At 34.2% G+C, this 13,159-nt stretch overlaps 1 protein-coding gene across 5 annotated transcripts in view; it reads right to left on the reverse strand.

Annotated features, from left to right (window-relative positions):
- Sh (Potassium voltage-gated channel protein Shaker) overlaps positions 1 to 13,159 on the reverse strand; it is a 338,900-nt gene that overhangs the window by 72,130 nt on the left and 253,611 nt on the right. For 4 of the 5 annotated variants that reach the window (XM_089105495.1, XM_089105496.1, XM_089105497.1 and 1 more), the window contains exon 5: positions 2,706 to 2,835. In XM_089105495.1, the coding sequence (XP_088961621.1) occupies positions 2,706 to 2,835 (130 nt within the window). Of the gene's footprint in view, positions 1 to 2,688; positions 2,836 to 13,159 lie in introns of all 5 variants that reach the window. The other variant, XM_089105498.1, reaches the window with a different exon arrangement.

Here is a 13,159-nt window from a genome sequence, read left to right on the forward strand (position 1 = left end):
CGTGCATATTCATTATTATTATTTTTTTTTCTTTTAAGGAGAAAAACTAGTTCAAATCAGAGCTGTTTTTATTCCATTCAAAATGCCGACGGTCTGAAACTGTAAGTAACACAACTCAAAAGCAAATACTTTACAGGATGTTGGAACCTTGAATCATCCAATATATTTAAATTATTTGAAAATTTTTACTTCCCAAACTAGAATAAAAATAGAATATCCACTCATATTATGTCCAGGGAAATTTTGAAATTCATGTAATTATAAAAAACCCAAAAGGATATACATGGTTCTTTTTATTTTTGGCAGGGGTACGGAGGAAATTGTAGCCTCGCTATTGCAGCTCACTTTTGTTCAGATGGTATGTTTGGACCTTTGTTTATAAAAATGTCTTTTTGATAAATTAATAACTTAAATAGTTAGTTTAATTAGCTTAATTAGTTAAATAATAATTTAAACAGTTGCATTTTAGGTTCAAAATGAATACTATGCAGGCATGTGAATATATATAGAAATCGTAAAACTATGCGAAAAAATAAAAATCGAAATTTGTTTGAGCTGAAATTGTTTTCTGAAAAATTGAGATTTTGAACAAAAAATGCTCGAATAGAAACGAAAAAGAATATTAAATTTTATTTCACCTTTTTTTTACTTATACAAGTTGTCGGGGCATTCAATGTCGAGCCGTTTTTGTTTGTATATTTTTCTAAAAAATTTGGTAAAAATTCAAAGGAAACAGACTACGCTGGAAATAAATGTTTAGCTGGGTAATGGGAAAAGATTAAGGCTAGAAAGGGGTTGGTAGCCAAACAAGTGGGGTTTAGTTTAAAGAGACAGAAAACCGAACAATGACAATATGAGGTATCAGCGTTCTCGTCTTTCTCCCTCTGTATGTTCGGATTAAGGAAGCAAGGGAGGGTGGGGCAAAGTATACTTTAAAGCAAAGCTTAATAACGAGGAATTAAATCAGATGATGCAGATAAGAGGAAATTCTTCACCACTTGGTGGGGGAATATTTCGGAAGGATGATGTCAAAGGTGGGACCTCAGTTTTGCCCAACACTTTGAGGTTAGGAGGATGGTATATTTCATTTTCGGGCTTTTGTAAGGAGTAAATATGATTGAAAGAGGAAGTTTTCGCTCGACCGTTTGAAACTGAGGAATATTACGTGAAGTCATATAAGTTTTATAGGGATAAAGAAGTTAGTAGGCTTGGATAGTACGGCTATGACATATAAGGGCTATCACGTTTAGTGTATTTATTCAGTAGGGATTCAAAAGTGTGTTTTACTTCAAAGTTTGACGCTGTTCAAATTATATATTAGCAATGACATATAAAATATTTTAATATTAATAAAATATCATTGTATGAGGAGGCTGAAATGCAACCCACATTTCTGAGAAATTTATCTAAAATATAAAAAAATGACAATGCCATCCCAAAAAAACAACGTAAAATCAATATCCGCTACGTATCAATAAAAAAAATTGTGCAGGATGGACAGAAATAACTGCTTTTATTACGTTTTAGCTCATCAGAGTGGGTATGAGGTTATGACTAAATTTCTGAGCAACTTGCCCAGAAAATTTAACTCGAACACAAATTTCCCAGCTAAAACCTCACACGGAATTATCAATCAAGTTTTGTTTTTTGTAAAAAAAAAAATTTTAATCGAGAACGGCATAAAATATCATCAACTAAAAGCGCCAACACAGCTTTATTTTATTGATTTTTATTCCCGTTGAGAGTCATAAAATTAAATATACAGCAAATAGTTTTCTGTTTGTTTCCATATAATTTATATAGATAAATCCTTTATAATAAAAATTATTATATAAATTTTTCCATACTTTAAATTTCAAAGCCGATTATTTCAATTTTTCAATGATCAAAGTCTCAGAAAATAGTTTGAAAATACATATTATATCTGGGCATGAAAAAAATCATTTATCAGATAAAGCCTGCATGCATAAGCTTATCATAAAATGGGGGGGGGGACATCAAACGTATCAACAAAGTGGGAGGCAAAAAACCTCCTTGACATATGATTTTAGGATCCTTGATAAAAATTTTGGTACTTGTATGATACTCCCAATACCACTCAAGAAGGGAAGATAGGTAAGTCCCAATAAAATATACCTAAGTATGATAAAAATGTAATACTTTAGAAACAAATTTGGGCTATAAATTTGCATATTAGAGGAAAGGGGAGGGGGTAAGTGCGGTTCTGCATTGAAAATGTGTTAGCTACAATCATTCTGCATATTATGAAATTAGAACTGTTTTCTAACTTCACACTGTCCAAATACTTTACCAACACCCTCCCCCTTAATATGAAAATATATAGCCCAAACTATAGATTTTTCATCTATACTGCCACTTCTCTATGTCTTTTCTCACGCTAGGATGAAAGAAACTAGCGAAAGAGACCGGTATACAGTGCTTCAATGCATGAACAGCTTGAGCGGTAGTGGGTATGTCATACAAGTACCAACATTTTAGCTAAGTGGGTGAATTTGGGACGTTCGGGAGGAGGAGTAGAATTCTAGAAAATAGGAGGAGGAAATAAGAGGAAATAGCGAATAAGAGCAGGAGATGAAAGTCTAGGAAATAGCCCAACTACAGGTTAGCAACAGTGGGTTAGTAGGCATAATGGGTAGGTTAAAATTACAAATAGTTCTGATTAAGTACTGTAGATTGTGTCGTACGTCATGTCACCATAGCCGACTGTTGTCATGGTAACAACCGCCCACCAGAAGGCATCCGGAATGGACTTGAACAGGGAACTTTCACTCCCTGCTTCGGCGAAATACACAGCGCTGGAGAACAGAACCACGCCTGAAAGGAAGCTTACATTGCAACATAGAAAATAAAAACAGACAAACAGCAGCGACAGTTGCTGAAGAGTGCACATAAGCTCGAGCCAGTAAATATAGCAAGATTACAGACACTGAAAATTTTCTGAGATAAAAAAACTCTGGCATCCAGAATTTTGTTAGAAACATCTGAGACCTGTAACCTACAGTCAATTTTCAAATCATAAACCCTTAGGAATTTGATAATAAGGTAGATTAATTTTAAAAAGTTTAAATTAAACTACAAAATTGATGTTAAATAAATAATTCTAAGGTGAGATGGTCGTTGATGCTGTTTTGAAAATATAGTGGGATCAATGGTACCCGAAGGAAACAGCCAAGAGGCTAGAGACAAGCCACTTACAGGACACCTACAAGCCACCTACACAGGCTAGAGACACCACCTATTTTTTTTTACAGGTTAAGGCACTGATATTTGTGAAAATATTTGTCAGAAAAGCATCCTATTTTTTTTAAGGCTTTAGAACATCCTGATTTTTTTTCCAGAAAGGGGGAGGGCCATTTAAAAAAGGTTTACCCTCAGAGCTTGATTTTAAACAAACTGTCCAAATTTGGTTTGTAAAACATTTAGATTTCCATAAGGGTTAATCTTGAATGTAAATGAGCAAGTTTAAAACACATGTATAAATTTTAAATATTTTCATTTTTCAAGGTGAACCTTAGAATTACCCTGGTTCTTGTATATTCACTGGAGTGTAACCTAGGCTTGAGGCTGTTAATTGATTAAACTTCTTCAAAATGCTTGTGTCGTTGCACCACATCTCTTACAAAAAGCTTTAGCCATAACTGTTGAATGAGGGGAGGGGGGGGGGACTATGAAAGGTTCGTTATGTACAAAGAGAAGTAAATAAAGTTATTGCCTTATTCGATTCACTTTGGGTGAAAACCCAAAACATAAATGGGCATCACATAGATGGGCATCACATAGAGGGTGGAGACTAGGTGTCTTCATCCTTCGGATATAGGCTCCTATACCCGTTAATGATCACCGAGATAACTCACTTAACCAAGTACTTAAGGATTGAGCCCTTTACCCTAAAGGGGGGAAGATATACATGTTGGAAACTCCTAATCATAGATTTTTCACAAGTTTTTTAATCAAGCATCCCATGGTTTCAGTCAATGGTTGCTTTTACAAATGATTTTGCTTTCTAATGGAGAGCGTCTACAGACTTGTGCCCGCAAAGAAATGATAAGCATTTGTTTATTTAAAGAGAATTTCCAGAGGAAAGGAGGTTTAAACAGGCATCTGGTAAGGATTCTTTTCGATACATACCGACAAAATTTTGTAAATCATTGAACTGAAGTTGAAATATGAAAGACAGAACCAATTTCTTTGTTTTGATAAGCCTTTTTATTCGTCTAAGGACATAACGACTTGCTCTATCGTTCTAATTATCAAAACAAAGATATTTTTGTAAAATGAAAATTGCATTTTGTTGTGCAAAATGTTGAGTTTTCTTTACTAAATATAAACAACGTTTCAGCTTGCCTGTAGCTGGAAACTTTTCTTCCAAAATTCAGGAATATTCTCATTTTCAACTAGCCGTAATGTCTTCCATATTTTTGTCACTTTTTTACGAGGTAAAAACATGATATGTTCGTATTCGACATGGTTTATGGCGTTTTTTCTATTTTCTATGTGGTTTTTACTTTATTGAAATATAAACAATAGCAAATTCAGTAGTAAAAGCTCCCCTTCAAAATTAAAAATATCTTTCATTTTAAGCTAGTCGTATTTTTTCTCTTTTTTCTGTCTTCTATTTTTTCTCTCCTCCCCATTAGGTAAAAAAAATTAAACTACATTTGACAAACTTCATCTATACACCTAGACAGAAACAGGCCACAAAACAATGAAAAACGCCTTGAATTGCTGAATTAATATAATTATATTTTTTAAAATTTATAATTGTATCAAACTCCTACTGCTATTCTAACTATGTTGTAAACCTGCATGAATCATCTCACACATTATAGATTATTGCAAAAATTCTTAAACTCTTAAAATGTGTATTAACGAAGCGAAATCAATTTGAAAGTGGGTAGACGGGTTTGTTTTTAGGTTTGATCACATAGATCAAAGATCACATTTGATCACATAGTTTTTGTTTCATGTCCCCAAAAGACGAAAAATGAAATGCCACCTTCTACCACAAAACATTTGAATATATAATCATAAGGGAACCTGGTTCAGACCTTTATCCTAGCCAACAAAAAACTTTTTCCAATTCTTCAATAAGTGCGTTTTAGTCAGAACTTTGGGATTTATCCTATTTCAATTTCATTTTGTCCAAAATATTTCCTATGGTGGGTATTTCAGACTTAGTTTAGGGAAAGGTGCTCCCTCTACTCACCCTATATCTTAGACAGTAGATCATTCTGTTCTACCAGATGCCCTTATAGCATCTACAGGGATCCCTCTTATGAGTCTCTCAAAAGCTGGTGTATATATTATAGATATTATCATCGATTTTGACGGTTGATATTAGTAGTAAGAGAATAGTTAGTCAATATTTGATGTCATTATGTTCAGTATTTTTTTTCGGAGGCTTGTATTTCCAAACGGCAAAATCTGCCACCCTTAGCGTTCTCCAATTGTATTCTATGGCTCTGTTGAAAGATTGATGTAGTTTTACCATTGAAGAGTCAAAGTTTGCCATCTATGGGAAGGTACATGCATACAACTGCAGTATACAGCATTATTCGTGAAGGTTTAGCTTTTCATCTGATGTTCGTGGCTTGTAGAAAGCTGCCAGATCTCTTTTTTTCAGAAAGGCAAGAATTGGCTAGATTTGAAGAGCGAATCTATGCCGTTAGTGGATTTTGCTTCTGGGTAGCAGTTTGCAACGTTAAATTCAAATTATTCCTCTTGTGACTTTAGTAAAACTTCCAATTTTGACTTTTTTTTTTAAAATTTTTGATCAATAGTTTCAAGAAACAAGCAGTATTTTTGGGGCTCGCCAAAATTATGAGTGAGACCCAATTATTGACTTTCCTTTAGACATTTGTGACTAGCAACGTTTCATCCTTAAGACACGGTTGGTCGCGAATGATCCGTTTATGTCTAAACTGTGTATGCGTATACATGTGTATGTGGTAAATAAATATAATTAAAAATGTATCGTAGTAAGAAGGTCTTGTTGAAATGAATTTACACATTGTAGTTTTATAAATAGGTTTATGAAATTATTATAATGAATTTAGAATAATCTATTTTAAAAAAAGAAAGCAATGAGGCTCTGCCATTAGTTAAAACCTTATGAAAATATAAAACTGTGCAAGATAAAAGTTTTTGAAATTGCAGCTAAATTTCACTTTTTAAATCTTCCAGAATGAATAAAAGACTATTTGTAGAAAAATGGGATTGAATAAAATAGTTTGAAAATGGAGAAATCCAGACAATAACGGTGTTGTCAGTTCAGTAAATCAGCGTATATAAGATTTTTTGTTATGTACTCTAAAGCTCTTTTTTCACTATAAAAGATACAAAGTATGATAAAAATTAGTAATATGTAGGTGTTGCAAATCACAGTTTTAACTGACGAGCATCCCATGTCTTATTTTCCTAGCATTGGTTTATAATTTGGATATGATTAGCATTAATTGAATATTTGAATATTGAATTGAATTAATTGAATATTAGTAGTATTTTAGACAATAAAAAAATATGTAAAACAAAACTGTCATATGTTGCGCTCATGTCTTCAACGTACTCAGTGTGCTCATATTGTATCCTAGTAATATGCCTAAAATTAGGCAGTGACACGTGCAGTAGCGCGGATGTAGAGAGGAGCGATGTTTTTCTTTTGTATTTCTTTTTATGAAGATACAAAATTTTCCAAATTTAGGGGAGGATTTCGGGTTTATTTAAAATTTTCCTAGTAAAAAATACCCTTAAAGGATTTTTTGAAAATGCGGGGTATGCAATTCATCTCCCCTCCAATTGGCATCCCAGTCATGTAATACTAATTAGCAAATGATCTATAGAATTTGCCATCCCTACATAAAGAGTTCGTTGATACACCCTCAAAAGCAACTTCTCTAAGACATTGTTTGGCCAATAGCTAGAAATGATTTGCTAAAATAAAAAAAAGATTATGTGTTGTTAAAAAGAATTCAGACTCAGCTTCTTAGCCCTTAGCTCCTCAGCCCTTATCTTCTTAGCTGTTAGCCGTAAAGTAACTTTTGTTTTGATACATGTTTCCCTTCATACACTGTACACAATGTATAACTTAGATTCTGAAGTTGGAACAGCCAAAAAAGAGGCCTGACGTGAATGAAAAATTAGTCCTGACTTTGTACGAACATCACTTGATTTGTGATGACCAGAGTTATCTTTTATTTCTGTTTTTATTGTTCTTGGAATTTTTTTTTTAGTGATGTGGTAGAGAAGATATTTAAGTCGCTTACCGCTTTGCTGAAAGAAAAAACCCCACAATAAAAATCAAAGATTCACAGAGTATATAATTTGTATATACTTTGTATAGACCCGAAACTGCATAACTTCATTTAACATACAGCAACAATACAGCAACAATAGCAACACAGGTTCTTATGCGTCCAAAATTGGCAATCAGCAACGACAACATAGTAAGTTTAGCTCAGTGCCATCTCCTACCTCATATCCCCGTAACCAACAGTTGTCATAGTCACCACAGCCCACCAGAATGCATCTGGTATAGATTTAAAGTGGGATACATCAGAATCCACTTCCGCAAAGTAGACAGCAGACGAGAACAATGTAACACCTGAAAACATGTTTTAAAAAGGGGGCATTATAGACCAGACCATATATGCAGAAACTTGTTTCGGGCAAAATTAAAAAAAATGCTTAAACATGTGAATTGAATAGATTATACCAGAAATTACAGGAGCATTGGTAAAGAAATTTTTAATTTCACATGAAGAGATATTGACTGAGGCCCCTACCTCATATACGTGCCTGTTATTGGTTATTCCTAACGATATATTCAACTGCCGAACAGACAGCAGACGTCAATGAGTATAAAGCAGACGAGAATAGTGTCATGTATGAAAAATTTTTGGGGGCTAGAATAGACAAGGGTGCATACACAGTAACTAGTTTAGGGGCAAAATCTATGAAAAACACAAACAGGTGAGTTCCATCTAATATACGAGGAATTGATTGATTAGTGATTGAAAAATTACTGTTTTAAAGGGAAGAGCCAGAAACTCAACGTCCCACCTCTCTGCCACTAATAAACAGCAGACGATTACAATTCCACATCTGATAACATTTTAAAAAGGGAATATTAAAGACCAGGCCACAAGGGCAGGAACTTGTGTCAGGACAAAATATAAGGAGCTACATTAAACTATGTGAAAAGTATAATAAATTTGTAGCCAAAGTGGAAAAAAAATTACTGTTTAAAAGAAAGAGACATGGGCCCTAAGCTACCCTCCTCCCTAGGTACTTGTCTGCTGCAAAATAATATATATTCAGCTACTGAATAGGCAGCATGAATCAGTGAGTAGGTAGCAGCCGAGAACAACCTTACACCTGGCAAAATTTGTTTAAAGAGGGAGCATAAAAAATAGTGTAGGGACAAATTTGAGAAACACGCTTAATTGGGTGAATTATATGGAATATGTGAGGAGTTACATGAAAAGTGGTAAAACAACTAGTTCGAAGGAAGAGACACAGACTCAAAGCCCCCCTTTCCATATGTAAGTGTATTAAATAGGCAAACACAAAGAATATATTGAACTGCAGAATAGACAGCAGTGACTAGACAGCAGTTGAGAGCAGTATCACACATGGAAACATTTTTTGAAGGGGGTATCATAGATCAAGGCCATATATACAGGAGCCTGTGACGGAGAAACAATAAAAAAAATCGAATAAACAGTCGAATTATGTAAACAAGAAATTTCTTGGAAAAATTACGAAGTTTCAATGGACAGAGACCCAAAGCTACCCCTCCCCCACCCCGGGTAGGTGTCTAAAAATAGGATAACTAAAAAAGTACGTCCAACATAGCCTGTTCGTATATTCAGCTACTGTGAAAACAACATAGCATGCAAGAGTTGAAGAAATCAAGAGCCCAATTTAATGAACAAATGAACCTAACCCCCCACAAAAAGACATAACTTCATTAGAGGAATAATATATAAAAATATAACAATTAAAAAACACAAAAAAACAAATAGACACTAATATTGCAAAGTATCCCGCAGTTTATTTCCCGCTAAACTTTTACTTAACTTCTCTAATCTTTTCTGTACAAGGGTGTGCGTGTATATTGTGTTGATATATTAATAACTTGGTTACTAATCCAAGGAGGCAGCCACAGGGTTTAAAACCAATGGGGAAATTAATACTCATAGGCATGATTAGCAAGAACCAATTCAATGACAGGCCGAAAAAAAATAAAAAATAAATCTGGGCGCTGAAATAACGTCTCGTATATTCTGCAATATGTCAAATTAAGTATAGCCCTCAAATTTCTACAACTTAATTGCTTATCTCCATGACTTAGGAACTTTCAGAATATTTATAGGAAAAATTAATTGGAATTACGATTATACTTAAATTAAATTGAAAGCACCCTTAAGAAGCGGAAGTTACCACAAGTTATTGTTTGTTTGTTTTGGCAACAGAGCCAAGGAAAAAAAAATTAAAAGATAAAAACAAATTAATGACAGCCAAAATTTATAAGAAGTAAAACCAAATACTTGACAACCATAAAGTGAGTGAACTCCAATGACATAATCAAACACGTCAGCACCCTCTTAGGTCTCAAAGGGTGTCTGCAAGGAATACGATTGTTTAAATCAGAAATCAGGTTACCTAGATCTTTAACGTATTTAATTGCTGGTTTGTTTGTTTTAAGTGAATGATTTTTTTTAATTTCTCGATTTTTAGTTAGTATCCGTCGATGACCATTCATAATTTTTGGGATTTTGTGCAAACCGCAGACATTGGCGAATGACTCACTTTACGGTTGTTAAGTTTTTGGTTTTAATTCTTATAATTTTTGGCTCTTATTGAATTTTATTTATCTTTTAATTTTTTTTCATTGGTTCTGTTGACTTTCCACGTTTGTTTTTGTATTTTACTTCGGCATTTTTCTTGATTATGTTATTTTGTTTGCGCTGAAGAAGAGAGGCAGTTGTTCTCTCGAAATAATTTCTTTGTGTAATTCTTCAGTATATTCGTTTGGCCTTTAAAAACCTCATTTTGATCGTTTTCTTTCTTTATGTTATGGAAGCCTAATTATCTTAAAGAATTATCTTTACCCTATCATATATAGCCTATAAAAATTAGGAAAAAATCAAGAATTATATGCTTCTTTAGAACGAATTTAAATGGAGTTATGCAGTTTCGGGTAAAAAAAACGAAAAAAAAAGAGAAAAAAAAAACCGGCTAAAAATCAGTAAAAAAGATAAGAATATATGCACCCAATAATTCCAGAAAACATAGGTTTCTTTCCCAGGTTTAAATGTTCATGGTCTAAAAGTAATGTCAAATTTAACAAATTATTTTTACTTGTTTATTTTCACGGTCTGATGTGGCAACACTGATGAAAGTGTAGTACTGCCATGTCGGCTTTATATTTTGAAACAACCTAATTAAAAATCTCTAAGATTGGCATCTTTAAGGAATGAATAAGCTTAAAATTGGTTCGGGGGCGGGCTGGCTCAAATGCAAAAAGAAATACCAAGGCTTGTTTTTACTTGTTTATTTTCACGGTCTGATGTGGCAGCACTGATGAAAGTGTAGTACTGCCATGTCGGCTTTATATTTTGAAACAATCTAATTAAAAATCTCTAAGATTGGCATCTTTAAGGAATGAATAAGCTTAAAATTGGTTCGGGGGCGGGCTGGCTCAAATGCAAAAAGAAATACCAAGGTTTGTTTTACCTAGAATTATGAAGACCAATATTGTGGATATCTAGATAGGAAACGATTGTTTTAACAAGGAAATTGTTTGAGAAGAAAAATCCTGATTACCGTCCTGCATCACAAATTTGATTTGACATGAAATAACAAGGGTTTGTTTTGACGAGGAAAATAATGATCGATGTCATGGGGTTTAAGGTAAGCCTAATGGGGACTTTATTTTGAAAATATATACTAAAGGTTGCTTTAACAAGCAATGTGACGACCAATGTTTCTGGATTTATGATGGGTAACGTTTCCTGAACAAGAATTATGAATGGCTGTTTTAACAAGAAATACGATGATCAGTGTCCTGAGGTTTAACGCAACGGGGTGTTATATGTAAAAGAACTGTCATGATCAGTGGCATCAGATATAAGACGATCAACTTTATTTTGACAACAAATAACAAGGGTTGTTTCAAAAAGCATTAGGATTGTCAATTTTTCGGGGTTCAAGATGAATAACATTGTCTTTGTGTGAAAGGTCATTTAAAAGGAAGTAAGACGATCAATGCCCTTGTGTTTATTTAATTAAAAATACATTCTAAGGCACAGATCTTCAACATCAATTTTTTTTTGGATTATAGGAAAATATTACATTGAAAGGATAAATGGGGAGAGAGGGAAAAAAATAGTAGAGTATGGTGGCTGGAACGCAGAGGTAATGTAGTTGATAGCGGTAGGAAGGTTTTTTTTTTAATCAAGAATTTATTTGAGTAGTTTAATGTTATAAAAGGTAGAGTAGTGAAAGGAAATGTAATATAATTTTGTGAGAAATATATTAAGGTAACAAATTTATTTTCTACAAGAGGGAAAGCAACGAGGAAAGGAGTTATATCCAGGATACTTGAGAATGGACCAAACACCATAGGATCATAGGCAGAACGATGTTGGCACAATGTATTATTTATTTATTTATTTTTTCATTTAGACCAGGGCACTTTGTATCGAAGGAGTTGTCGTAGAAACTTCGAAAAGGGTTCATTCGGTTTGAAATTGGAGTGGCGTGTGCCTTTTTTAATAGTCGAAAGTGATTGGAAGGCAACTAACACCCCTTCTACGCCTACCATTTCCCGAAACACATCCAATCAAAATTTTGAGATAGCCAGTTTGTTCAGCGTAGTTGATTTCCAGATAGAAATTATGTTTTGAGGAGGAAACTCCTCCACAGCCCCCAGGGCAAGGGTTGTAATTTATGCCCTGGGGGCAAATAAGATTTTTATAGAAAGTGTTTTCGTAGAAACTTCAAAAAGAGCTCATTCGATTGGAAATTCAAAGGACTAGTGCCCTTTTTAATAGTCAAAAGCGATTGGAGAGCAACTAACCCCCCTCTCGCGCCCATCTTTTCCCCAAACAAATCCAATTAAAATTTTAAGATAGCCATTTCGCTAAAAGTAGTTGAAAAGTTTGAAAATTAGGTCCTTGAGGATGACATCCCCCCAACAGCCCTTTGGGCAAGGGTTATAAGTTATGCCCTGACGGCATATAAGGTATTCATAGAAAGCGTTGTCGTAGAAACTCCAAAATGGGCTCATTCTATTGGAAATTGAAATGCTAGTGCCCTTTTTAATAGTCGAAAGTGATTGAAAGGCAACTAACACCCCTTCCACGCCCACCATTTCCCCAAACACATCCACTCAAATTTTCTAGATAGCCATTTTGTTCAATGTGGTTGAAAGTTTTGGAAATTATATCTTTGAGCAGGAAACTCCCCCTCAGTCTTCAGGGGAAGGGTTATAAGTTATGCCCGGGAGGCATATAAGGCTTTTATTGAAAGCTTTGTCGTAAAAACGTCAAAAAGGGCTCATTCAATTGGAAATTCAAAGGGCTAGTGCTCTTTTTAACAGTTGAAAGTGATTGGAGAGAAACTAACCCCCCTCTCACGCCCACCTTTTTTGGATTATAGGAAAATATTACATTGAAAGGATAAATGGGCAGAGAGGGAAAAAAATAGTAGAGTATGGTGGCTGGAACGCAGAGGTAATGTAGTTGATAGCGGTAGGAAGTTTTTTTTTTTTTTTAATCAAGAATTTATTTGAGTAGTTTAATGTTATAAAAGGTATAGTAGTGAAAGGAAATGTAATATAATTTTGTGAGAAATATATTAAGGTAACAAATTTATTTTCTACAAGAGGGAAAGCAACGAGGAAAGGAGTTATATCCAGGATACTTGAGAATGGACCAAACACCATCCTGGAAAAATCCAGGATACTTGAGAATGGACCAAACACCATAGGATCATAGGCAGAACGATGTTGGCACAATGTATTATTTATTTATTTATTTTTTCATTTAGACCAGGGCACTTCGTATCGAAGGAGTTGTCGTAGAAACTTCGAAAAGGGTTCATTCGGTTGGAAATTGGAGTGGCTTGTGCCTTT

This window comes from Artemia sp. Qi Xiang Cuo, chromosome 19 (genome assembly GCF_049724085.1).
Source record: "Artemia sp. Qi Xiang Cuo chromosome 19, ASM4972408v1, whole genome shotgun sequence".
In the NCBI taxonomy this organism is placed as follows: Eukaryota; Metazoa; Arthropoda; class Branchiopoda; order Anostraca; family Artemiidae; genus Artemia; species Artemia sp. Qi Xiang Cuo.